The sequence below is a fragment of the Artibeus jamaicensis genome, unplaced genomic scaffold (genome assembly GCF_021234435.1).
Source record: "Artibeus jamaicensis isolate MK-2021 breed Jamaican fruit bat unplaced genomic scaffold, CSHL_Jam_final contig_3290, whole genome shotgun sequence".
NCBI lineage: Eukaryota > Metazoa > Chordata > Mammalia > Chiroptera > Phyllostomidae > Artibeus > Artibeus jamaicensis.
The window spans coordinates 619,454-644,064 of record NW_026521779.1 but is presented as its reverse complement, the minus strand read 5'-3'; the positions used below and the strand labels follow the sequence as shown (position 1 = coordinate 644,064).

Here is a 24,611-nt window from a genome sequence, read left to right as displayed (position 1 = left end):
CTCTCGCTGCCTCACTAGACATTATTGAACATAGTTTTGACTTTCGAGCTCCTCAATGTACTAGTGATTAAAAATAACAGAAACTTTACAAATCCAGTAAGGCAGCAAGGCCAGTATGGGATGGCCTGGCTCAGAACGTACTGTTGGAGCCATCTTACGAAGGAGGCAGGGAAGGGAGCCTTGCAGGCCTCTGCTGGTGGGAAGGGCTGGTGGAGAGGAAAGTGGTGAGAGGGGTGTCCACTGCAGGTGGGTGGCCCTGCCTCTCAGACACCTGGATACAGATCTTGATCACTGTGCCCAGGCCCTCATCTACCACACAAGTGACACTGAATGTGTGACCCCAGCCAGTACCAGAGGGTGCCCGCCCCTTCCAGTGGCAGGGACTATAGCCAGGACCTACCCAGTGGTATCCCACAAGTAACACTTGCTTTAAAAAAAAATTTTGCTCTGGCAGCTATTTGCTGAATGACTAACTGAATGAATAAACATGTGTGTCACTGAAATCAGCCTGGACAGGGCCAGGGATGAAGGCACAGGGGTCTGTGGCTTTCACCAGGGTGAGAATCAAGGCTGGCCGAGGGTCGGGAACCCAGTAACCACCCACTACCACGAAGAGACAGAAGATAAAGTGCCCCCCAAACTTTATATATCAGAAAAACCTGACGGAAATGATGGACCACACGGGATCACTCATGCTGTAATCACAGAGGGAGAAAATCAATAGCAAGGGATGGATGCTACTGAGGGGAGCAAAGGCAGCCACCCTGGGACCCCAGGCCTGGACTCATGGCTCAGCTCTGATTCTAACATTCTAGTGGCCCTTCGGGCCTGTCTCCTTTCTGCAATGCCCACCTGTGGTCCCTGCCAGCACTGGTTACATGTACAGCTAGAAGCCTGGCAGCACTAGAAATAAATCAGTAGAACTATGAGATAGCTGGATTCCATGGACTGTTACTCAGGTGCTAGGGCCATGCCCCTGGGGGTAGCCACAGCATCGTGACCCAGCAACCAAGCTGAACATGGTCCTTGAGCTAGTCTACCACCAGTGTCATACCCACAGGGGAAGGTGGCAGAGATATAAGAAAAAAAAAACAGACACACACAAAAAAACAATGAATCTTCTAAAAACTGAAACAACAGCAATAACTATAGTCCTAGAATTATTACTGTGGGGAATGGAAGAGGGAACGTGGCACGTGGAGAATCCTGGGCAAGAAAGAGCCACGGCTGGGGCTAGGGCAACACCTGCTCCAAAAAATGTTCTGGCAGCTATTTGCTGAATGAGTAACTGAATGAATAAACAAGTGCATCTCTAGAATCTGCCTGACGAGGGCCAGGGCCCTGGTTATCTGCCCAATATGGCATGTATTAATGCTCAGGACCAGGGAGAAGTCACCTATGTGTCAACTGGGTGGAGTCTGGCTCTATCACTCACACTACGCCTGCACGGTGGAATAATACACGCTGCTGAAAAAGGGTGGCCGGGACCCACGTGAGCAAATAGGGGACACACCTGGGGGAAGAAATAAGGGCTTAGAACCCCACTGCTTCTATTTCTAAACAAAGCAAGGGTAGTTTCTACTCTCAGAAGATCTCTGGGAGGAAACAAAGAAACAGGTGTCCCTGTCTGTCCCCCACCCCATCCAGCGGCAGGGCGGGGGGTAAGGAGGGAAGGCAATTTCATTTTCACTCTTTAACATTCCCTGTCACTTATAAATTTTTATCTTGTACAATTTTTAATGTAATTTGGGGGGGGAGGGTGGCTAAAAATCAGGCCCATTGACTCCAAAGCCCAATGCTGGATCTCCTTCCCAACCTACAGGGGTCCTCCCTGCTTCGCCTTTGCCTACTGGCTGCCGGCTGCCCTTGGGGAGCACCTACCACCTGTCACCTGAGGTCTTGAAGGCTAGCTGGGGGCTAGGACTGGGCCCTCTGGTCTTGGGGGGGGGCCCCTGGGCAGATCTGTGACCCTACTCCTAGCTCCTCCCCCAGCCTTCCCAACTCACATGGCACTGGCTGTGTAACTGGCATCTCCGCCCTCCACATACTGCACTTGGCTGGAGTATACATGTGGAACAGGCACCTGCTGGAGCTGCTGCACCTGTTGAGGGATGAAGCGCAAGCAGAGTGTCAGAGGTGGGCCAGCTCCTCTGCCTTTGCCTCTAGAGGATGCAGCCCAGCCTCTCCCAACACCTGGCTCCCAGGCTGGAAGGCTGCACTTTTGGGCAATCTGAACACACAGTGAACCGGGCCAGGGATCAGAGGCCAGGGGCTGTGGTCTCTGTCAGGGCTGGGAATCAGGCAGAGCTGTGTCAGAAAGAAGCCCGAACTCTCTGCTTGGGCTAAGGATAGCAAGGGTGGTGGGGTCTGAGGTGGGGCAGACAGAAGGAAGCCCAGACAGGGTTCCACTGTGGATGTGAAAGTTGGACCCCAGGGGCAGAGCCAAGCACTGGAACAAGGCTGTTGCTAGAGCCAGGGCCTGGAACTATGGACAGGGCCTCAGGAGTGGAGTCTGCGTCCTGGACTGAACCCCATCTACAGGAGTGAGATCTGGAAATCTTGCACAGGATTTAGGGGCGGGACCAGGGTCTCGGGGAGGGGCCTAGTTTGTGGGACAGAACCTGGAACTACACACAACGATTTGGGGGCGGGGCTTGTATTCCCCACCCCTTCCCCCACCAGTCTGTAGGGGTGGAATCTAGGACCAGGAACCCACTTTGGGGCGGGGAGGGGGGGGCGGTCAAAGGAGGGTCCCCACGCTGGCCGGGCAGAGTTGGGGTGTCCAGGGCCTAAGGGGCAGGGCGTGGGCCGGGCCGGCAGATCCCGCCCCCGCCCGCCCTTTGTCCCGTCCAGTGCGTCGGCCACCTACTTTGAGGGCCGTGGCTGCTGTGCCGAACACTAGCACCTGGGGGACTCTCTGGATCCTGACTCTCTGGTCGGGGCTGGCTCGGCTCGGGAGCCCCGGCAGTGGCTCGAGGACCACTTTCTGTTGCGGCAGGAGCAGGTGTGGGGGCAGCACGCCCACCAGCTCCACCCACTGCTCGGCGCCCAGCTCGTAATGGGGCAGCAGCAGCTCGGGGCTGCCTAGCTGCGGGAACTCGCCGCTGTACACGGGCTGGAGCGACGGTGGCTCCAGGGCCAGCAGGCCCTGCCCGGGCCCAGGCGTGGGCGGCCGGGGCGGCGGCTCCGGTGGCGGCGTGGGCCGGGGCTCTCGCTGCTCTGCCTTCCTAGCGGGAAACTGACTGCCTGAGCTCTGGAGGACAAACAGAGACACTGTGGGGTAACCGGGGCTGCCACGGGGGGCAGGGCTCCAGGCCTCCACTGCCCACCTGGCCGCTGAGCTTATGCAGCAACCCTACCAGAAGCAGGACCATAAGATCCCTGCTTCGAGTCTCAGGAGATGAGACTCTAGATCTCTCGCTTAGCAAAATCTGGGCCCTGAAATGCCAGGTGCCAGGGAAGGGGAAGCCCACAGCCAGAAGTGAAGCCCAGTATGGACCTGGGCCCTTGAGGACTCCAGGGGTGGCTCTATTCCCTCCCCGCGGCCTGAGGGGCCTGCACCCCTCCCCAGGCCAGCCCGGGCCCAGTCCCGGTTTGCCCAGAGGTAGGTGGGGGAGATACTTACCTCTTGAGCCACATGGACTGGCTGGAGCCCCTGCACTGTGAGTGGCTGCACTGGGCTGGCTTTGGGTGCCTGTGGAGTGGCCTGGACCACAGACCTCTGGTGAAGGAAAAGGGAGACACACTATGGTAATCGGGGCAACAACGGTGGCAAACCCATCCCTAAGCACTCAGCCCTTGCCCATGTGCACTCAAGTAAGCCTGGGAGCTGCCTGGTAAGAAAGATGCCATCTCCTCCAGCTTTTCGGTCAACCCCACACCAAGTGCCTTCCAGGTTCATTACCACATTGACTCTGGGCACTCAGTTAAAGGTGTGGGACTCAGGCCCTCAAGGCAAGGCTGAGGAGGTGACAGGGTGAGAGCTGAACTGGGGACTGACTGAGGGAGTCCCTGCTCTCCACCTCCACTCCCTGCAGGCATGTTCCACACTCCCATGTCCAGGACTCCCACTGTCCTCACTTCCGTGCTGTAGTGGGGACCCAGGTATCTCCTTCAGGGCACAGTGAGGGACAGAGGTCGGGGGTGGAGTGTTGCTAAGTGGTGGGGCACGGACTCAAACCCAGGTCTGGGGGTTCAGAGAGGCTGTGCTGCCAGACAAAATTCGTGAATTCTTTAGGGTGTGGTTCTGCTTTCCTTTGTGGAGAGGATCTATGGCTTTTATCTGGTTTTCTGAGGGGTTCGGAATGCAACAGTTTCACTGGTAGCAACCAGATGGCAGATGACCCTTGCCTTTCACCTAAACTTCTCTGGCTGCCACAGCTGGTGGCTCAGAACACCACCTCCTCCAGAATGCTAGGAATGATTTGGAGGCTAGGACCTCTCCCTGCGTCCCTAAGGGTGGGCCAGAACTTGGCCTTGGGTCTCCTCCAGGCAAATGAGCCCAGAGAAGCCAAAGTTGTTGTCTCAAAGCTGTTCTCAGTGCATGCTCAGTATTAGGTGCCTCCCACAGGACCACCTCTCATCCTCGCAGCAGCTCCAACCACTGACCCCAGGCCCCAGGGCAGAAGCCAATATTCAGATGAGGATGCTGGGCTGGAGAGGGGCAGAAGTGCTTGCCAAAGGTCCATGTCGTAGGACCCCCATCTGTCCAGCTCTCAAAGCACTAGGAGGCTGGCTACAGAGGCCACCTGGCCAGGACCCCTTGCCCCCGCTGCCACCCGCCTTGGCCTGGCACCTCTTGGGTGACAGGGACACTCTGCTGGACTCCATGGACCTGCAGCTGCTGTGGCACCGTGCCGGTGGGGGCCCCAGCCGTCTTGCTGGAGGAGCTGTTGGCCTGCACTGGCGACCGCTACAAGGAAAGAAGACATGAAATGTTGCTTGGGGCACCTGGGCCCTGACAAAAACCCTTCTCAGGAGGGCTGTCCCCAAGAGTTGTTGGGGAAGGTGGCAGCCAGTGAGGGCATGTACCAACCACCTGAGCTGGTAACCAGTAACATTCTGTGCACCCAAATGCCTAGTCTCGGCCACAGGCCTCAGTCACCACTGGGCAAGGCTGGGAGTTCAGCCCAGAGGTGCTGGTGAGCAGACCCATATTCCCAGTGAGGACAGCCGGACTCCAGCCTCAGCTCAGGGGCCATCTGCTGCCTCCATAACTGGAGGGCCATAGCCCTGAGGTAAGGGAATACCTAATTTCCAGATGTGCTGAGGCATGGACTGCAATGGACATGCCCCAGAGCCACACAGCTGAGTGGTAGCACTGGGCACTGCCCTCAGGCAAGCCAGCTACAGAGAACCCTGTGAGCTCTGGGCCTTGATGGTATCATTAGATATTTTATATGTAGAAAATTCTGGGCCCAGAAGGCTCTGAGGGCCTGCCCGGAGTCTCTCAGGAGTAAATAACTGAGCTGGAGGGTCTGGCCCAAGCTTCTAATGTGGATATCCACTGCCTTCCTGACTGCCTGCAACACTCTTAAAGGTATTTCGGGTCCCAGATTTCACCCTGTGCTTTGAAGAAGAGGCTCTAGGGCCTCATGGGATGTGCTCCTGAACTGGAGCTGAGAGGCCCATCTCAACCCAGGGTTGTGGGGGAAGCCACCCCCTTCTCCTGAAGGCGGCAAGACCAGGAATCAAGCATCCAAGCCACCCTGCCAAGAGTCAAAGAGGGTATCGGCTGGAGGATGGTGAGAAGCTGGTAGGCAGGGAGCACTGAGTATACTATGGGGATTCATGGGCAACCTCAGGAGAGCAGTGTGGGGAGGAGAGCAGACAGCCACCACCTACCTCAGGGGGTGAGTGCACCTGCTGGCTGCCATGCACCGTCAGGGAGACCTGGCCTGCCTTGACACCAGGTGCTGTGTTCTGCACTACCAGCCGCTGTGTGGGGAGAGCCTGGAGCCATGAGGGAGAAGGATCACAGTTCACTGATGTTAGGCTATCCGGTTTTAACAAGCATTAATGAGCATCGGTACTGGGCCAGGCAACATCCAAGCGCTGCACACTTAGCTCATGGAATTGCCCAGACAGCCCTGACGCAGCATAGTCCTTATCCCCACTTCACAGAGGTTGACAGTGAGGCTCAGTACAGCAAATGTGCTTGCCTGAGGTCCTGGAGCCTGTAAGCAGCAGAACCAGGGTTTGTGTCCAAGGAGCCTCACCCTTGAACCTGACAGGGCTGTCCAGGTTTGTGCTGAGGCCTGCACATTGCCTGTAGCGCACCTAGCCCTTGTAGTCCCTGTGCTGGCTACAGGCTGTCGGTAGCTAATTGGCCTTGGGTTCTCTGCTTAGGGACACCAGACGGGATAGGCAAACCAACTTCCTTACTGCCAATCCTTAGTTCTGTTAAAGTGACTCATGTGGCCCGCCCGTCCCTGGTGAGTCCTGATTGACAGTCTCACCTGCTGGAGGCAGTGGGTGGAGTAGCCTCTAGATAGGCCCAGGTCCTGGATGCTGGTGAGGGAAGATCCCTGAAGGGTTGGTTCTGCACCCTGGGGAGGCTGTGAGGGCCAGGGCCAGGAGTGGCAGACTTACCTGCTGGGGCACAGGGATACTGGTGAGCTGGAGGGGTGACATGTGGCCTGGCTTGGCCTGCACACTTGTCTGGACCAGCAGCCGCTGTGGGGGCAAGAGAGAAGGCCCTGAACCATACTGACTTCCCCAGGAGGCCCAGCCTAGGTGGGTGGAGGGGCAGCTGAAGGGAACATCTTGATAAGGACAAGTATGCAAATGGCTCCAGCAGCGGATAAGGGAAGGATAGATATCCTCGGCCACAGCCCATACCTCCCCGACTCACATGCCCTCCCCATCCTCCCAGGGGAGGGGTGAGTCCTACCTGCTGGGTGCCTTGCACCTGCTGAACCACCTGAGTGGGGACTCCAGTCTGGCTGGCTGTGGAGCCAGGGCTGGCCTCCGACACAGTCTCGCTGGCTCGCATGGCACCTTCTGGGAGGAGGAGTCACAGGGTCAGCTCTGCCTCTGCCCCACTGAGCTTGAGCCCATCTGGATGGGATGATTCGGTCTGAAGCAGACCCCCGATGGGGCCAGGCGTCTGCAGGAGTCATGCCTGCCCCCTGGCTAGGCCTGCCCATGCCCACTGGGGTGGGTTGGGAGCCAGGAGGACCCTTAACATCCAGAAGCAGCCCCACTCCACCCCTGCACTCCGCATCTCAAAGCCAAACCAGAAGGGGTGACTAGGGAGCCATGATGCTGTAGAGGCCCAGAGGGCTGGACCCACTTTTCCCAACAGACAGGATTCGCAGACAGACAGTGACTGGCCTCCCACCTCGGTAGCCCTAGAAGGACCAAGGCAGTGGATCACCTTCCCTGACATGACCCCTGGTTTCCTAGGAAATGCAGCTGGTTAGAGGACTGGACCCAGAAGGCCTTGATGGCAGTGGCCAAGTGCCCCCTCCCTCTCCACTGTCCCAGCCTTTCTGTCCTCAGTGGAGTGGGGAAAGGCTGGTACTCACGCTGAAGGACAGTCGAGAAGAGGCAATCATAGAACATGGTGCCCACCTCGCCGTCTGTCCCCCCTTCCTGTGTCCAAGGAAGCCTGCCCTGTGCTCCTTGCTCCTGGCCCACCTTTTCGGGAACAGCAGGGCATGCGAGCAGGTTTATACCTGCAACCTTGGAGAGCTAATCCCCCCAGTGGATGCAAAGCTTCCAGCTGCCCTCTTGGAATAAACACACCCCTCCCAGAAGGCGTGGCCAAACAAGGCCTTCTAGGGGCTGGGGCTGCACTGGGGAGTCAGGAGGGAAGCTGGTACCCAGAGATGCTATTGGGTGGGCATAGGTAGTCTCATGCACATATCACTAAGTGATTAATGTGAACTGGGGGGCAAGGGTTTGGAGGGTAAGTGTTCCTGAGAGGTGCTGGCTGGGAGACCCTCACCCCAGCTAGGAAGCCATTCATCCTTCACCCTTGTGTGCTCTGATTTGCTCTTGGCAGTTCCAGAGGCTGGGGGTGGGGGGTGGTTGGGGGCACACATGTGACTGCTCCCTCCCTCTTACCACAAGGAGCCAGGTTCCCAGCCCCACTTCCTGGGTCTCCTGGCAAGATTAGGGGGTGATGAGCAAGGAGGGCTAGGATTAACCATAGTGCTTCTGGTGCCCCAGGAGCTTCACTAGGGTCCTCCTGGGCAGCTGGAGATGGAAAGAACTTTTGTCACCCTTGATTTCAGATAAGGATACAGAGACAGGAAGAAAGGAAATAACGTGCCCAAGGTCACCCAGCTGGGAACAGGCAGGCACGGAAGGACACAGACCCATGTGAACCTCACACTGTGCACGGCACCCAGAGTTACAGGTCATACCCAGGCTGAGGCCTCAAGGGTAGTTGTGTACAGACTCAAGCATGTGGGTACAGGGGCCTAAGGGAAAAACACGATTCAAAGTGTCCCAGGGTGAGGTTCAGCATCCAAAGCAAGGAGATGGGCCTCAGCTATGTGGGAACACCAGAAGGGCCTGGCCAGGGCAGAAGGGCTGTCCCGGGTGGAGGCAAGAACCTCAGGGGCCAAGTCTGGGGCAGAGCAATGAATGTGTGTGTGTGTTAGGTGGTGGGAAGTAAGTAATGGCCAAATATGAAAGGAGGTATTGGGAGAAGTCTCCCACTGGCCACATGTGGGGCAGGCATTATGACAACCCCAGGCCTGCTCAGCCAGCTGCCTCTGCAGCCAGTTCCAGAAGGTATGGATTCCTGTTTTGCTAGAACCTTCCCTTGCATCCACTTAGGCTTCCCTGAGCCATGAGGGAGGAGGCCCTCACTGAGACAGCCCTCTGGAAGAAACCTGAGAAAACCCTGAGTCACTTGACAAGCCTGGCGCACCTTGGTATCTGTGGGGCACAGGGAGCCAGCCCCAGCCCAAGGGATGGTGCACAACCAAGGAAGCCTGTGGCAGGTTTGGCCTGGCGCCGGGTGGGCAGGGAGTAGGGGTGCTGGCTCCAGATGCCTCCTAGGCCAGGGCTCTGATGAAAACACCCAGGCTGATCCATGAATGGGATGCTCAGATCAGACATCTGCCCGGGACAGGGAAGCCTGGGAAGCAGTCTTGCCAATCTCCTGCCTCTGGAGTGGCCCCCAAGGCTGAGACCCCTAAGCCTGCCAGGACAGTAAGGCAGGCTGGGCCGTAGGAAGATGAGCAGGTAAGGTCCTAAAGTCTACTCCTTGGAAGAGGGGCTTCCTGTGTCTTGCCCAAGATGTGTGTGTGGGAGTGGGGAACACAGAGTCTGACAATGTCTGCATCTGTCTGCCATCTCCATTCTAGGCATGTGCACAGATCAGGGCCCCGCTGCTTCAAGGCTCTACTCAGGAAGTGGCCCCTGATTTCCTGTCCCTTAATCTGATGACTGTATTGTCCTCCCTGGGCCCTGCACTTCCCCTTCAAGACCTACTCGCATCTCAAATGCCATGAGCTACTTGGGGGAGGCTGAGGGAGGCCCATTCCCTACAGATAGTAGATGGGGCAGTCTGGATCTCTCCCTCCTAGTCCTTTGTTCTCAGGTATGATTGCAGTGAGGAGCTCCACGGGCTGGGGGGGCTGTGGTCTTTGGGCCTCTGCTACCCCCTGGGTTCCTTGTCTGTCCTGACCTCAGTTTCCCTATCTGTGGGGAAACCATATACCCCCACCACCATGTCCCTCTTCTGGGCACAAGTCTTTTGGACTCCCAAGGACCCCAAGTGAGAGAGAAGCAGGGAAGAGAGGCTAGACACGGTTCCTCCTTCAGCCTAGCCCCATCCCCAGCAGGCGGGCTTGGTTTCACTGTCCTGGGGATACCACCAAGAACCACAAAGCCCTCCTTCCACCTCGAGTTTCTGGCCATGAGTCTGGTGGCCTCTGAAGATGGGATTCATGGATCTAGAGGATTGTTTTTGAGCAGGGAAACTTGAGCTGCCTTTCCATCACCTCCAAAGTCACCTTAGGGCAGAGCCCTGGAGGACAGAGCTGGATGGCCTGCCTTCTGTTGTTGCCTCGGCCGGCTGCCAGCCTGGCCTCCACGTCTGGTCCAGGCTCCTCCCTGCCCCCTCCCTGGGTCCCTGGTCAGCTCAGATTGCTTCTGGTCCTGGAGGAGCCCCAGGCACTTTGCTGCATTTGCTGGTGTCACTTACATCCCCCCCCCCCAGGACTAGCTCACAAGGCCTTTAAAAGCCACCCCTAGACACAAAGAGACACTAACCTGGGAGACAGTCATGGAAGAACCCTAGGAAATCACTGCAAGGGGTTGGGGAAGGAGTCGATGGAGCAGCAAGTGCAGTTGCAGGGTGCCAGGCAACCTCTCCTTCCTCAGGACAGATCTGGGGAGCACGACCCAGTCAGTCACCCTTCTGGGGACAGGTTCACTCCTGCCAGAGCAAGGAGCAGCAGGAAAAAGAAACCTCCCAGGACCATTGTAAAAGATGATTAAGCCAATGCCAAAGAAGGGATCCCAAGAGTCATGCCAATGGCCCAGAGCACCTGAAGCAGCATGGTGGGAGGACTGGAGTGGAAGGATGATGGCCACCTCCTCAGGCCCCGCGCTAGTGAGAATCCTGCTGGATCCTGAAGACCATGCATAACCTTGACCCCTTAGCATGGGACCTTCCTGGGGGAGTGCTAGAAGGAGCTAGGAGGAGTGAAGGGGAAGAGAGGAAGGGGGCTGGGATTTGGCAAGTCCTGGGGCCTGCATCTGTTCACCCATTCCAGACCTTTGCCTTAGAGACCCTGGACCAGAAGGCAGCTAAAGCCAGAATCCAGGAGGTCCAGGGCCAGTCAATATCCTGGAGATGAGCAAAGCCCTCCAGCTATGACAGGCAAGCACTCCCACCTGCCCCTGGTGGCCAAGGGGCTGATAGTTGTTGGTAATGCTGCACTGGGTCAGGCCAGCATTCACGTGGGGGTTCACTGGTTATTCCACCAAGACTCAGTAGAAGAGCCCCACCCTCACAGATAATGCAGGTGGATGTCATCATCATCGTAACTTCAAGTGGTGATGAGTATTAAGAAGAAAAATAAAGTAAGGAAACAAGGAATGAAAGTAGGGATGAGATGGTGTGGGCATCAGGGAGGTGGCATCAGAGCAGAGACTGGAAAAACACAAGGGATAAAACTCCAGAAGGTCTAGGATGGGAGTGCTCCAGGCAGAGGGCCCCAACAAGAGGGCAAAGACTCAGAGGCTGGACCAAGCCTGGCATGTCTGTAGAGCGGGAGGAAGGCCAGTGAGGCTGGAGCAAGGGCTTGACGGTGCAGTGGGGCCGGGCAGGGCAGCCAGCAGGACTCACAGGCCAGAGTCAAGAGGTTGGGTGTTCATCAGCAGGGGCACAGCAAGTGTGAAGCATTTAAAGCCCTTTCCTGTGGGAGGGGCCCCAGGGAAGCAAATGTCAGGCCTAGATTGGCCAGGCCAGGGTTTCTCAGACAGTGCCCCAGGGCCACCTGACTTGGAACCAGCTGGGTTGAGCTGGGATGTGAAGGAACCTACAACAGTTGTCAACAGGATCCCTCTAGCTGCTGTAGGGGAGGACTGTGAAGAGGAAGAATGGAGGCTGGACAAGGGTGGGCGCCATGGAGGTGGGAGAGATGGCTGGACTTAGGAAGTGGAACTAAGAGGCCTCACTTACTCTAGAATAGGTAAGACATGAATTAAGGCTGACCCAGGCCTGGGGGTGGTACTTATGAGGATGGGGAAGCCTCCAAAGAAGGCAAATCTGAATTGAAAGAAATACAGAGTTCCATTCAGCCATGGTGGCTGGAAAGGCCTGTTCCACTGAGTGGATGGTCACAGGAGGCTGGATGCAGAATCCTAGGGCTCAGGGCTGCAACCCTCAATGTGAATATTGTCAACATAGAGGTGGCACTGAAAGCAAAGACATCGGACAAGGCCATCAGGAAGGATGAGTCACTGGAGTGAAGAGGAGGCACCAAGCCTGATGAAGTCATTGCTGAGGAGGCCAGAAAGACGAGGAGGAAATAGCAAAGGGAATAGAGAAGGGGATGCAGGAAGGCAGGTGGAGACCAGAGCAGGAGGGCATCTCTGGGAGGAGGGTGACCCCAGCTGGGCCGCTGGGAAAGAAAGGTGTGGGTGGCTGAGGCGTGGGTGGCTGAGGAGAGAGCCTGGGGAAAGGAAGAGAGGACAAATCCTTTTAGGAAGTCTGATTTAAAGGGAAGAGAAGACTAGTGGCAGCTGGGGTGGGGTGCAGAGCCTTGGTGGGAGTTCCTGGTTAAAATGGGAGCTGTTTCATCTTTGTGGGTAGCGGGAAAGAATACAAGATAGGGTATGAGCGACAAGGCCAGGATGGCAGGAGCAAGTCCAGGAGGGGGCAGCCTCAAAGAGGCAGAGCTGATGAGTGTAGATGAGCCCTGGAAGCTGGGAGGTTGTCTAGGGGTGGGGAGATGGGGTCCTTATCACATGATGATACCTTGCTCCCAGTGAGGTAAGCAGCAGGGTCAGGGATCAAAAATGCAGTGTGAGATGGAGGTGGCGGAGGTGAGGGGGGAGGAGAAAATGGGTTTCTGGGATGGTGGGGGGTGCGCTAGTGAGAAGATGCAGCAGGATCACTGGGCAGCGCTGAGAACCCTGTGACCCAGGAACCCTGGTCATGTCTGCAGCCTAGCCTCAACCCAGTGTGCTCAGCATGGCTCTCATGCACCACGCCTCCACACTGTCTGTGTGGTGGAGCATCACTGCTCTGAGCTCCTGGGTGCCCCCACCCCCTGGCCCTCTCTGGGGGCCCAACACTGCCAAGAGTCTCTAGGATGCTGCCCAGGGCCCTGGTTGCACGTCCTAGTTCCACAAGGCCATATTAATTGCCACATATTTGACTATCATTTATGGTCCTAAACTCAGTCTTGACCTGTTCCTTCCACAGCCTCCAGAGATGCATTGGAACCCCACTTCCTTTTTCGCTCAGAAGGGTCCACGCCACCCTCAGCTGGAGATTTTACCACATCCCCCTGCTTCCTTAGAGCGCACTGGAGACCACTAAGAACGCCTAGTCCTGGTCTGCGTTGTATGCTCTCCCTCAGAGGAGCGACGGCCTGCCCCGACTCCTCTGCTCAGAGTTCCCTCTGCCCAGCCCGTCCCTGTCCTGAGAGCAACTGGGACATGGGTAGATGCTCTAGGCAGGAACCACAGGTGCCATGACCCAAGGGTCCTGGTGATTTGTTCCATGGCTGTAAGGGGTGGCCACAGTGAGAAACAAATCCTTGACCATATGTTCTTCAACTTGTCCAGCCAAAAGCTCCACATGCCCAAGTCCTGCCAAAAATGAAGCAGGAGGGGAGGGGAGGTGACACCTTCAGGCCCCCCAGCCAAGCTCCCCGAAGTGCCTCCATGAACACCTCACACACATTCCCTAAGCACGTGAAACCATTTGGGTCCCTTTCTGGATGAGGAAACTGAGGCAGGGGGGTCTGGCAGTGAATCCAGGACTGTACTCTCAGTGCAGCAGGTATACTCCCTTTCTCTCCAGCAGATGTTTATAAACTTTAAATCTACTGCCCAATCCTTTCTTCAAGTGACACCTTACTTGGGGATAGACAAAAACAGTTCTAAGAGATGCCCTGGTGGGGAGGAGTCGGGGACACAGGGGCCTCCCTATCTGGTCTGACGACTCCTTCCCTAGAGATGCCCTCCAAGTATCACCTGGGAATCCTAGAGAGTTTGACATCTGCCGGCCTGGTAATAGGCAGAGTTAAGTGACAGCTCTCACTGCCGGAATGCTACCAAAAGCTCCTCTTGAAGTTCAAAGTGTACCCTGGCCCCGAACCCATGTCCACTTACCAGAGACGGTGACCACGATGTACTGTTGCGACACTGAGGACGGGGCAGGAGTGCCGGTTGGCTGCGAGGGCGCAGGGGCAGCCGGGAGCTCCGTCACATACTGCTTCTGGCTGCCCGGTGGCTGCGCCTGGGTCTGGGGGCTCTGCAGCTCAGTAACATACTGGGGCTGAGGGGTGGTGGCACTGGCAGGTGGTTGGGGGGGCTGGGGTGCTGCTGACGGAGGTGGCGGTGGCTGGGGCTGGGCCTGTGGTGGAGCCTGTGGTGGCTGGGAAGGTTGCGGGGCTGCCTGGAGCTCAGTAACGTATGCCTGTGTTGCCATGCCAACAGTGGGGAAAGTGATAATAAATAAGGCTTTTTTTTTCTTCTTTGGGAAGAAGGGGAGGGAGAAAGAGGAAAAGAAAAAAACAAAAGAAGGAAAAACAAAAATTAATTCACAGGCAGAGGAAGCCATGGGCAGCTCCTAGCTCCCTAGACACACATTTGGTTTCATCACTAACTTAATTAAATTATGAGGCTGGTGGCCAACTATAATCAACCCGTCACTACGGGGGCACTGGGTATGGACCAAAGCTGGTCTGCGCTTCTTCCACTTAACCCTGTCCAGGACTTCTGCCTTCTTCTGTCCCAGCCCCTGGTGCCTGAGGGACCCCAGTGCTGGGGGGTCTCGGGGGACTCAGTCAGACCTCACCCAATGACAAATGGTACAGTTCTCCTGAAGGCTGCTACAGGCTGAGCCCTGTACTTTACATTATTTCTTTGCAACAATCACATCTGGGTTTGGGTTCAGTCTGCCATATGAAGAACTGAGGCCCAGAGAGGTTAAGGAGATTGCCTGAGGCCACAGAGCAGGGAAATGCAAGGCTGAGTTGGAATCCTGGGTGCTCTGAGCTAATGCTAGAAAGAAATCTTGGGAAAAACTGTCGGCCGGCCAGCCCACGCTACCTCCCTATATGCCCACAATCTGGGCTTGGTTTCTTGGCTAAGTATTGTTTCCAGTGGGATGCCAGACACCAAGAAGGTGTCTGAATCCAAAAAACACCCCTGAATGCTTATGGCCACAGAAGCATTCAGGCCTTTCCCTGTGGGCGGTTATAGGTGAACACACCAGATGTGAGCCTGTCGTGGAGAGAGTGCCCTTCTGGGGCCACAGGGCAGGCCCAGCAGCTGCTGTTGCCTCCGAGGCCCATCTGACCAGATAGAGGCAGCCTTTTTGGATGCTACCCGGTCATGGCCCCTCTCCCAGGTGCTAGGCTAGGCAAGGTGTCTCTCTTGGCAGGCCCCAGCAGGGGACGGGCAGATAGTTTCTACCCATCCCCCAACCACCACTAATGCACCTCATCCCCAGTTTCTGAGCATCTAAGAGCAGTGGACAAATGCTTGATTGGTACAGAGGTACAGCTCCCGCCCCACACCTCCAAGGCCCTGCCTTGTCCCCTGGAGTTATTCGAGGTTGAGAGCCCTGCCTGGGATCCAACTTAAGAGTGGGATTTTCAGGGCGTGGGCTGGGATGGGAGTAAAAGACAGAAAACTGTACTTGAACAATTTAAATAAATAAATAAATAAATAAATAAATAAATAAATGTGGGATTTTCAAGGGGAAGGAGGAGAAAAACAACAGCTGCTCCTTGAGGAGAAGCCCAGGCGCATTTTGCTATGACTGTCTCCTCACAGCAGCCTGGTGAGGGAGGAGCCACCATGCCCACTTTACAGATGAGCGAAGCTAGGCTCCAGGGTAAGCTGCTGAAGGGTGCACAGCAACAAGGGATGGAAGGATTTGAACTCAGGTCTCTCTGACCCCCAGATGTGCTCTTAGCCTCCAGCCACACTCAGGGAGCCAGGCTCATTTATTTTTCACAACCAGTAAATTTTCAGGTGAGGAGATCTGAGAGATTCCCCTTTGCCCCCCACCCTACCCTTCAACCCTTGCCCCCAGAGGTTGGATACCTGCCTTGGATCCCCATTAAAGCAGCAGAAATGGTGGGCGGGAAGCCCACCTGAGCGGCCTGAGGGATGCTGGGCAACACAGTGGTTCCCCTGCATCTCCCTTCCTGGGACCCAAGAGATGTTCAAGTCAGCAGGGGTAAGACGGGTAAGAAACAAGTCCTGGATGGAGCTGATGCAGGACTTGAACTTGGCTATCTCCTAGTTGTGTGACTTGGAAAAGAGCCTCCCCTCCCTGGGCCTCCACTGCCCCATCTGTGAAATGGAAGGATGGTTCCTAAATTCAGCCTGGTCATGCAGGCAAGCCTGACCAAGTGCCCAGCATAAGATAAGCACTTAGGAAATGGCTCTGGTTCATATTGTCGCCCAGGGCCCTTTAACAAAGCTCCAGGAAAAAGGACAGAGCTGCCAGATCATATGTCTGGGCTGTGGAGTACAAAGGAAAAGAGGCTTTGGTTTATACTTGGGTGTGCCCGCTCCCTGGGCTTGGGATAGGCTAGGGAGGGGCCATAGGGCTCTGCTGGTTGGCTGGCTGGCCTGGGCAGATCTGGAGAGCCCTGGGGCTCTCCTAGGGCTCTCCTACAGACCAAGCCAGGTCATTAGGGACAGAGGGGCAGAGGCAGATGGGGAGCTGTCCACCGGGCACTGTGGATGGATGGCCCACCTCAGTGCTTCCTTGCTGGTAACTCAGGCAGCAGAGGGAGCTTGCCCACCTGAGCTGTCTGTCACACACAAGGTGAAGACATCTCCCTCCAGCCTCTGCCCTCCCTAAACTCCTTCCTGCCAGCCTTATAGGGGCCACCTCCTGGGGACTCCTTCCACCATCAGGTCCAAACTCTGGCCCAGCGTAAGTACTCAGGTAGTTGTAGCCAAGCATCACCCATCTGCCTGGTGTCGGATCCACCTCCATATGAACCCTGGCCTATCTCTTACTTCATGAACACATAACTGGCCTCAGTTTCCCCATCTGTCACCTGGGCATGATGAGAACAGCCAATTCATAGGGCTATTGTAAAAATCCAATGAAATCAGCCCGGTACCCAATGACCACAGAAAAGTAGAAGTTGCTATTATTACTGTTACTCATTCCACAAGTATCTGTGCTGGGTGGGTATGAAGGGGAAAGGAGGTAAGCATGGTCCTTAAGCACTTGGAAGGAGGCATTGAGAAAGAATGCAATTCTGGTGTCATCAGCATCACTTGGAGCTAAATTCAGATTCCCAGTCCCTACTACCCAATCTGGCATGGCCCTGGAGTTTGCTCTTTGAGCTACCCCACCCCTGGCTGATTCTCGAGCAGGTGGTTCTGGGGACACTTTCTGAGAAACCCGGGCCTGGGCTTTCTCAGCCCTGGGAGAGCTGGCCCCTTGCGGGCCCTCCCACCAAAAAAGGGCTTCAAAACTTCCACATTCTCTCGATGCTTTCTCTTCCTCAAGATTCAAAGTCTGCAGGCCTCATCCCTTCCACACAGGGGCAGGAGGCAACAATGAGGGTTGAAAGGCTGAGCTCAAAGCGGTTGGGGAACAGATAAAACAGTTAAGCCAACTTCTCTATTGGAAGCCTTCTCAGCACTGCCACAGTTAGTCTCCTCCCATAATAATTTGACCAGGGAACTCTTCTTTTTTTTTTTTCTTTTCCCATTTGTGGATGACTAGGTTCAGCAGAGTTCTTTAGGGTGTTCCCTACAGAGGAATAAGTCGCAAATCTCTATACGGCATGAGGCATTCTCCTCATCTCTTTGAACATGAAAACCTTTCTGGATGGAGCAGAGCATATGAAACAAAGGAATCACTAAGCAAATCTGTTCCTTGGCAATGAAACTGCCAAGAAAAGCACCAATGGCTACACCTGTCTTCAAAACCACTGGCTATGTTTTTGGAGACTGAATCAATTACTGTAGATCAGGGACCAGCAAACTTCTATAAAGGGCAACTCTGTCAATGTTTTTGGCTTTGAGGGCAGACAGTCTCTGTTGTAATGACTCAGCTCTGCTACTGCATTGTGAAAGCAACCACAGATGATACATATACAAGTAAGTATGGCTCTGTGCCACTCAAATTTTACTTCTAGACACTGAGATTGAATTTCATATAATTTTTACATCATGACATATCATCCGTTATCACAAAACATGCTTCTTTTGATATCCCCCCCACCCCTTTAATAATGTAAAAATCATTCTTAGCTCACAGGCCACACAAAAACAGGTGGTGGCCATAGTTTGTGGCCTGTTTTGGACACCAGATCCTATAGCAAAATGGTTTACATCTTAGATGAGGCCCTTCTGAGGAAAGGGAAAGAAGACTCATCTTCCTCATCTGAAGAATAGCTTCAGTAAGGAACTTACAGGGCATAGGGAACTCATAATGATGTGTATTTCCTTCATCCTACACACCCCATTAGTTCCTAAGACTTGTCAGCAATTCCTCCAAAATAGATTCTGAGGCTGGGCACTTTTCTCCATCTTTATCAACACTGTGCAAGTCTGAGTTACCGTCAACTCTTCCTGGACCTCTGCCACAGCTCTGTCACCAGCTCCCGGCTCCTCTCTTACTTCTATAGTCTATTGAGATCCTTTGAAAACACAAACACTATTTAAAAGACTCCAGTGCTTCTCATCACAGAGAGTAAATAAAATCCAGGGCCCTTCCCATGACCTTCAGGGCCCTGTGGGATCTGGCACTCCAACCCCTGCCTTTCTCACTCTGGATGTTCTGGCCAGGTCTCATTCCTAAGACACTCCAGGCCTCCTCCAGCCACAAGACTTTTGCACCAGCTCTTCCCTTTATAGCAGGGGTGTCAAACTCATTTTCACTGGGGGCCACATCAGCCTCGCAGTTGCCTTCAAAGGGCTGAAATAATTTTAGGACTGTATAAATGTAACTTACTCCTTAACTGTTAAGAAGCTGACATTACATTTGGCCCTTTGAAGGCAACCACGAGGCTGATGTGGCCCCCAGTGAAAATGAGTCTGACACCCCCAGCTCTGCAGGCGTGCTCTCCTTATCTCCACCCTCCACCACTGACTCCTTCTTACCATTCAGGTCTCAGCTCATTTGTCACCTTCTCGAGTTTCAAGTACTCCTTCCCTCAGCACTCCGTAGCACATACTCCTATTTTATTTTCTTCCTGGCCCTGTTTTTCCTCGTTTGTTTATTTCCTTACTCATGGTTCCTCTACCCCTCCATGACCAGACAGGAAGCTTCCCAAGGGCTGATACCTAGCCAGCCTTATCCATCACTCCAATTCCAGCTCCTAGAACACAGCTGGGATTCAACTTTTTACTGTCAAGTGAGTGTTCATGGGCTAGGAACACACTGATAGTGAGTGTCAAATGCTGGTTAGAGCTCTGGCCGGATGGCTCAGAGGCTAGAGCATCATCCAGTACACTAAAAGGTTGCAGATTCCATCCAACCCCAGCGAGGATACATACCTAGATTGTGGGTTCAGTCCCTGGGCAGGTGAGCACGGAAGGCAACCGATGGATGCTTTTCACTCACACTGATGTCCCCCGCCCCCCACCCCTCATCACCTCCTCTTTCTCTCAAATCAGTAAATATAACCTCAGATAAGGATTAAAAATAATAAAACAAAATAAAGTGCATTTTTTTTAAAAAGTAGGTTAGAGTCCACTGATTGGTGAGACTTTGTGAAAAGTTATTGTTCCCTGCCTGCAACGGACTTGTGCTACAGGGCTGGTGATGCATCCTGGTCCAGAATGAGCCTCGCAGGCCAGGAAGATTATGCATTTTGGGTTACTTTTTGCAGACCATGTCCCTGGAGTATCTCCTGGCTCATCTTCTGTCCTCAACCCCAAGATGCAAGGGAGTATATGGGAAAGGGAGGGCAAGGACCTCAGCTCCAGAGATACCTTTTCCATGATACCCACACCCGTAGTTCACCCAGCTGCCTCTTGGAAGGCTTAGGGTTGAGTGGGGGTCTGGAGTCCAGGGACAATTTTTCTTTCTAGCTACTCTCCTAAAGCCAGAGGAGGACCTTAGGAGAGTGACACTTTCCCACTAGACACTGGAATCCAGGCATCCAGTTCCTGGGATCCCTGTCACCAGCCCCACAACCCAACAAGAGAGTGAATCTTTCAAGCCACTAGGTTCTCACCCCATTCAAAATGATAAAAATAAATGCAAATGGTGTAATTCCAAGGGCTGAGCAGAAAGCAACAATCATTTTAACAACAGTAGCAGCTAATATAGTTTGAGCAATTACTACAAATTTGATGCTCAACTTGTGTATTCTCTTATGGGATCCAGCGCACAGTAACACGAGATTAAAATCATTACTAATGATCACTGCTCCCAAACTCACACTGAAGGAAACTGAGGCCCAGAGAAGTAACTTGCCCAGGAGCATAAAGCTAGAAAGTAGTTGATTGTTTCAAGGACAAGCAAAACAAAGCAGTGTCCCTTTGAGGCAGGAGATAGTCAAGGAGGAGGAAACTCCACAGGTGCCCCAAGGCTAAGATAAAGGACATCCACACAGGACAGAGACCCTGTTCTAAGACTGGTTGTTCCTGCTTTCAGGAAAAGTGCTGAATTGTGGTGAATAATGAATACAACTTCACAGAAGACACTACAAGACCCCTGCTTCATTATAAAAGTATTATAATAAATTAACATTGTACGACCCTCTTCTCCAGTGGCCAATCAAGGATAATCATGGGAGACACATGTGCAGTTGCTTTAAAGTAATACAACTATTTGTACATGCTCAATAAAAGCCCACCAAAACTAGCCAGGAAATATCCTCCTCATAAGACAGAAACCCTCCAGCCCCTGAGGTCAATCTCTGCTCAGAGTTGGCCCGCTCCCATGTTCTGTGGAGTGTACTATTGCTTAATAAATCTGCTTTCTCTTTCTGCTATAAACTTTGTATGTTAGGTTCAATTCTTTGTCCAAATCACCAAGAACCTGGTTACCTGTGCCCACCGTGACACCTACACTAGCAAAATGACCCTCTGGGCTCGAGCCTTTTGAATGTGAAAATTAAGGGGTGTGGGGGTAGTCAGTGAGACTAGATAATCAAAATTATCTTTTTCTGCTACCAAATTTGCTTTTCTAACAGGTGATGCTCTTTCTGGCAACTTAGTTATTTCAAGATAAATTGAAAATTTATCTCTAATTTTCCTAACTTTCAAGGGGTCCTGCGCCACCTCTCAAAGAAGGCCTGTCCTAAGGAAATTACCTGTAGAAGTGAGACCACACCCCGGCCCCCAGCTTTATTTTAAATTCTTGGAGGAAAGCTTTGGAAAAGCCTGAAACTCAATTCCTCTCCTTAAAGTTTTTTTAATAATATCTTTTTTTCATGCTTTTTTCCCCCAAAGGCAGGAACAGTATTTACTTATTTATTTTAGAAAGGGGGGGATGGGAGGGAGAAGAGAGGGAGACATATACAGATGTGTGAGAGAAACACTGATCGGCTGCTCTCCCAAGCCCCTAACTGGGGACTTGGCTGGCAACCCAGGCATGTTCCCTGACCTAGAATCAAAACAGGGACCTCTAGGTTCTCAAACCTGTGCTCAGTTCACTGAGCCCCACCAGCCAGGGCTCTCCTTGACGTTTGATTGATTTTAAAAGTGGCAGTTGCACAGCCACTTGGCTCTGCTGATGCCAAGCTCCAAAGCAAGATGGAAACTAGAGAAAGAGAACTTGGCCTGGGCGGCTATTAAAAAAAAATGTTCCCCAACCTGGCAGATCTTGTCTAGCAGAGCAGTCACTCAGATTCTGCTCTGACAAAGGTGGAACACGACTTCCCCTTCCCTCTGACCTCAGTGAACCTTTCCCTCCTGTGCACGTGGCTCTGGAGGCTGGTACCTCCTCAGTAACATGTGACCCAGTTGACAACAACTTCATGGACAAAAAAAACAAGTATCAGGCCAAGAGAAGCAGCTTAATAAATCAAAGAAACTTCCTAAGCGCCATTTGCTCCCCACTCCCAGAAAGGGAGACCTGAATGGGAAGAACGGCTAGGAATGGTCCCATCTCCAGTGACAAGTCCTCTGCCCAGGGACTACACCTAGTCCAAGACAGAGGCCTCCAGAGAAGAAATCAAGTTTCTGTTCCTCTCAGTCATTCAAGATCACTTCTCCCTGCCACCAGCTTCTATTTTTGCAAATCAAATCTTCCATGCTAGGCCACAGCTTCTCACTGAAATTCTGTCTCTCTTCGCCTCCTCTCAAGAGAGAAGGCAGATTTTGGAGAGTACTGCAGGGTTGAAATCAAAACTAGGTAACAGTTAATCTATCAAACATTCAGAAACAGTAGATGGGGTAAAAGTTCAAAGATTAGCCCTAGAAAGTCCTGAAAGAAATTAGCAAATCCCTGAAATGCAGAAAAGGGAAGCCGGCAATGGTTCTCCCCATTTTACAGGATGAAAAACTGAGGACTCAAGTGTGCAGGCACTGAGTCCTGAGGAAGACTGGGGGTTGTTTCAAAGAGAAGGTACAGGTCGCCTCTCATCACTACAGAGTATGGTAAGGCCCGGGAGGCAGCTGCCCCACCCGGTTTCACAGTATACAGGACGGCCCGCCCACACCTTAGGGCCTAGCCCCGCCTCACCCCTCCCTAGCTCCTATTGGCCCAACCTCCCCAGACCCGCCCCTCCACCCCTCCCGCCATATAAAAGCCCCCCGCCCCGGCCCGCAGACCTCCACTCTCTGCTGGCCAGTGAGCACCCGCCCCTCGCGGGGGCCGGGCCGCGGGGCATAGGGCGGGTGGTGTCACCCTAGCCGGGCCCTGGCCCCCTCCCCCACGGCCCCGACAGTCGCCGCCATTTTGACCGTCCGCCCCTTCCCCGGGGACTATGATTACAACAACACCCGCTGCTCGGGCCCTGCCTCCCTCCCCGACCGGGCCTGCCGCCCCGGCCCGCTCCAGTTACCTCGGCTTCTCCCCACTTCTGTCCGCAGAAGGGCTTTCCAGAGGTCTCACAGGCGATGTTGGGAGGGGGACAGAACGTGCTGGGGGTCCCCAGGCCGGGCCGGGGGTGAAGGTGGGGGTCGGCCGGGTGGTTGTTGTTGTTGACTCGCGTTGCCGGGTTGCTTGGTCGCCACGACTACCGTGGCTATGGCGCCTCCGTTTCCCTCACCGGGGCAACTGTTGCTACCCACCCTACTTACGTCACGGCCTGGGCAGGGTCCTGGATGATTGGCGATGTTGGAAGAAGTGATTGGATGATGCTGGGCCCTGCCGCTAAGCTATTGGTCCCAAGGCACGCTTTTCAACACCCGCTCGACTTCTCGGCGCTCTGATTTATCAGTAGAAATGTCCATCAAAGGAAATTGAATCCTCAAAGGCAGCGAAGCCCGTCACTCCCAAAAAGAAGCAACGAGCTAAGAATAAAGGGGTGGTGCTGTGAGATCGGGATTGGTTTGCGGCTGTACAACTCGCTCTCTGGTTCGTCTAAAGGGATGTCAATCTACCCCCAGCGTCTGCCCTGCTCTCTAACTGGAGGCTGGGGAGCAGCGTGCAAGTCTAGCTGGGAGTGGTAGTCCGCTGCTGTGTACTATAAGCGCCTTACCAAATGTTAGGGCGAGAGAGAAAACATAGCTTCCGACTTCTCCTTTCCCCGGTGGGCTAGTTCTTGGCCTCCCGCACTAACGTCACGGGAGGAATGCGGTGATGCAACGCTGCTCGTCTGTGACGACAGCGGGCATAGGCTGGATTGAGGGTTCGATAACATCACAGGTGCCATTTCCCTCCCCCCCCATAGCCCTGTAAGATGGTGAGACACGTGGAGAGTTGAGATGGGGTTCAAGCCCAGTTCCCACCCCCATCCCCCACCCCACCCTGCACAACTGCACGCTAGGCACCTCCTCCCAGGACGGCCCGATGCATGGCCACCCTGTCCTCTCCCTCCTCCTTGCCAGTCAATCCCAGAAAGGTCACCGTGGACGTAACAACTGCCACTATCTCTGCCCCACATGCAGCACAGGCATCCTGGGAAAGGTCTCCCAGCGGCGGGGGACTTAATTAGCTGTTTCTCTGCGGGTGATAAGCAAAGGTCAGCCCCCACACTTAACCACCCCCAGGGGAACTCTGGCTGCTTAGCAGGGTTTGTACTGCTACCCCGTCTCAGGTTTTCCATGGCTCAGTTTCCCCTGGGGAAGAGAAGAAAAGAGAAGGGTGAACCCATCTTACATAACAGTGAAGCATCAAGATAATTATATTGTAATAAAATATTAAAAATCAAAATTAGTGGAAAAATGCATGATGAACAAAATACAATTTTAATTTTAAAGATTTTATTTATTTATTTTTAGAGGGAAAGGGAAGGAGAAAGAGAGGGAGAGAAACGTCAGTGTGTGGTTGCCTCTCCTGTGCCCCTTCCTGGGGACCTGGCCTGCAACCCAGGCATGTGCCCTGACTGGGAATCGAACTGCCAACCTTTTGGTTCTCAAGCCCTTACTCAATCCACGGAGCCACACCTGCCAGGGAAAAGTACCACAATTTTAAGTAGAGACAGCAATGGGGTTAAGGTGAGGTGAATCATGCAGGTGCAGGATCAGTTCTTTTCTTTTGCTTTTAAATACATGTATACATGACTTCTGGCCAAGATGGAGGCATAGGTATATACACTTTACCTCCTAGCACAACAAAAAGAAGGATGACAAATTTAAAAACAAAAAATAACCAGAACTGCCAGAAAATTGTACTGTATGGAAGTCCAACAACCAAGGAGTTAAAGAAGAAACAATCATTCAGACTGGTAGGAGGTGCAAAGACAGGCAGCCAGAGCAGAGGACCAGGAGAGTGAGATGTGGCGTGCAGACTGGGCTGTCCCACATTTGTGTGCGGGTAAACTGGGAGAAACAACTGAGGATTGGGACAGACCCCACAACCCCAT

The 24,611-nt window shown here is 53.8% G+C and overlaps 1 protein-coding gene across 5 annotated transcripts in view; it reads right to left on the bottom strand.

Moving 5' to 3' along the window:
- The window catches only part of RFX1 (regulatory factor X1), a 32,504-nt gene extending 9,642 nt beyond the window's left edge, over positions 1-22,862 (bottom strand). The window contains exons 1-9 of one of the 5 annotated variants that reach the window (XM_037145795.2): positions 22,647-22,862; positions 13,813-14,176; positions 6,893-7,002; positions 6,592-6,675; positions 5,845-5,952; positions 4,796-4,912; positions 3,626-3,721; positions 2,870-3,253; positions 2,007-2,101 (exon numbers count right to left, since the gene is read on the bottom strand). In XM_037145795.2, the coding sequence (XP_037001690.2) occupies positions 2,007-2,101; positions 2,870-3,253; positions 3,626-3,721; positions 4,796-4,912; positions 5,845-5,952; positions 6,592-6,675; positions 6,893-7,002; positions 13,813-14,131 (1,313 nt within the window). In that variant the 5' untranslated portion in view covers positions 14,132-14,176; positions 22,647-22,862. The remainder of the gene's footprint in view (positions 1-2,006; positions 2,102-2,869; positions 3,254-3,625; positions 3,722-4,795; positions 4,913-5,844; positions 5,953-6,591; positions 6,676-6,892; positions 7,003-13,812; positions 14,177-22,646) is intronic. The other 4 variants (XM_037145797.2, XM_037145796.2, XM_037145800.2 and 1 more) reach the window with 4 other exon arrangements.
- Between the last annotated feature and the right edge of the window lie 1,749 nt (positions 22,863-24,611).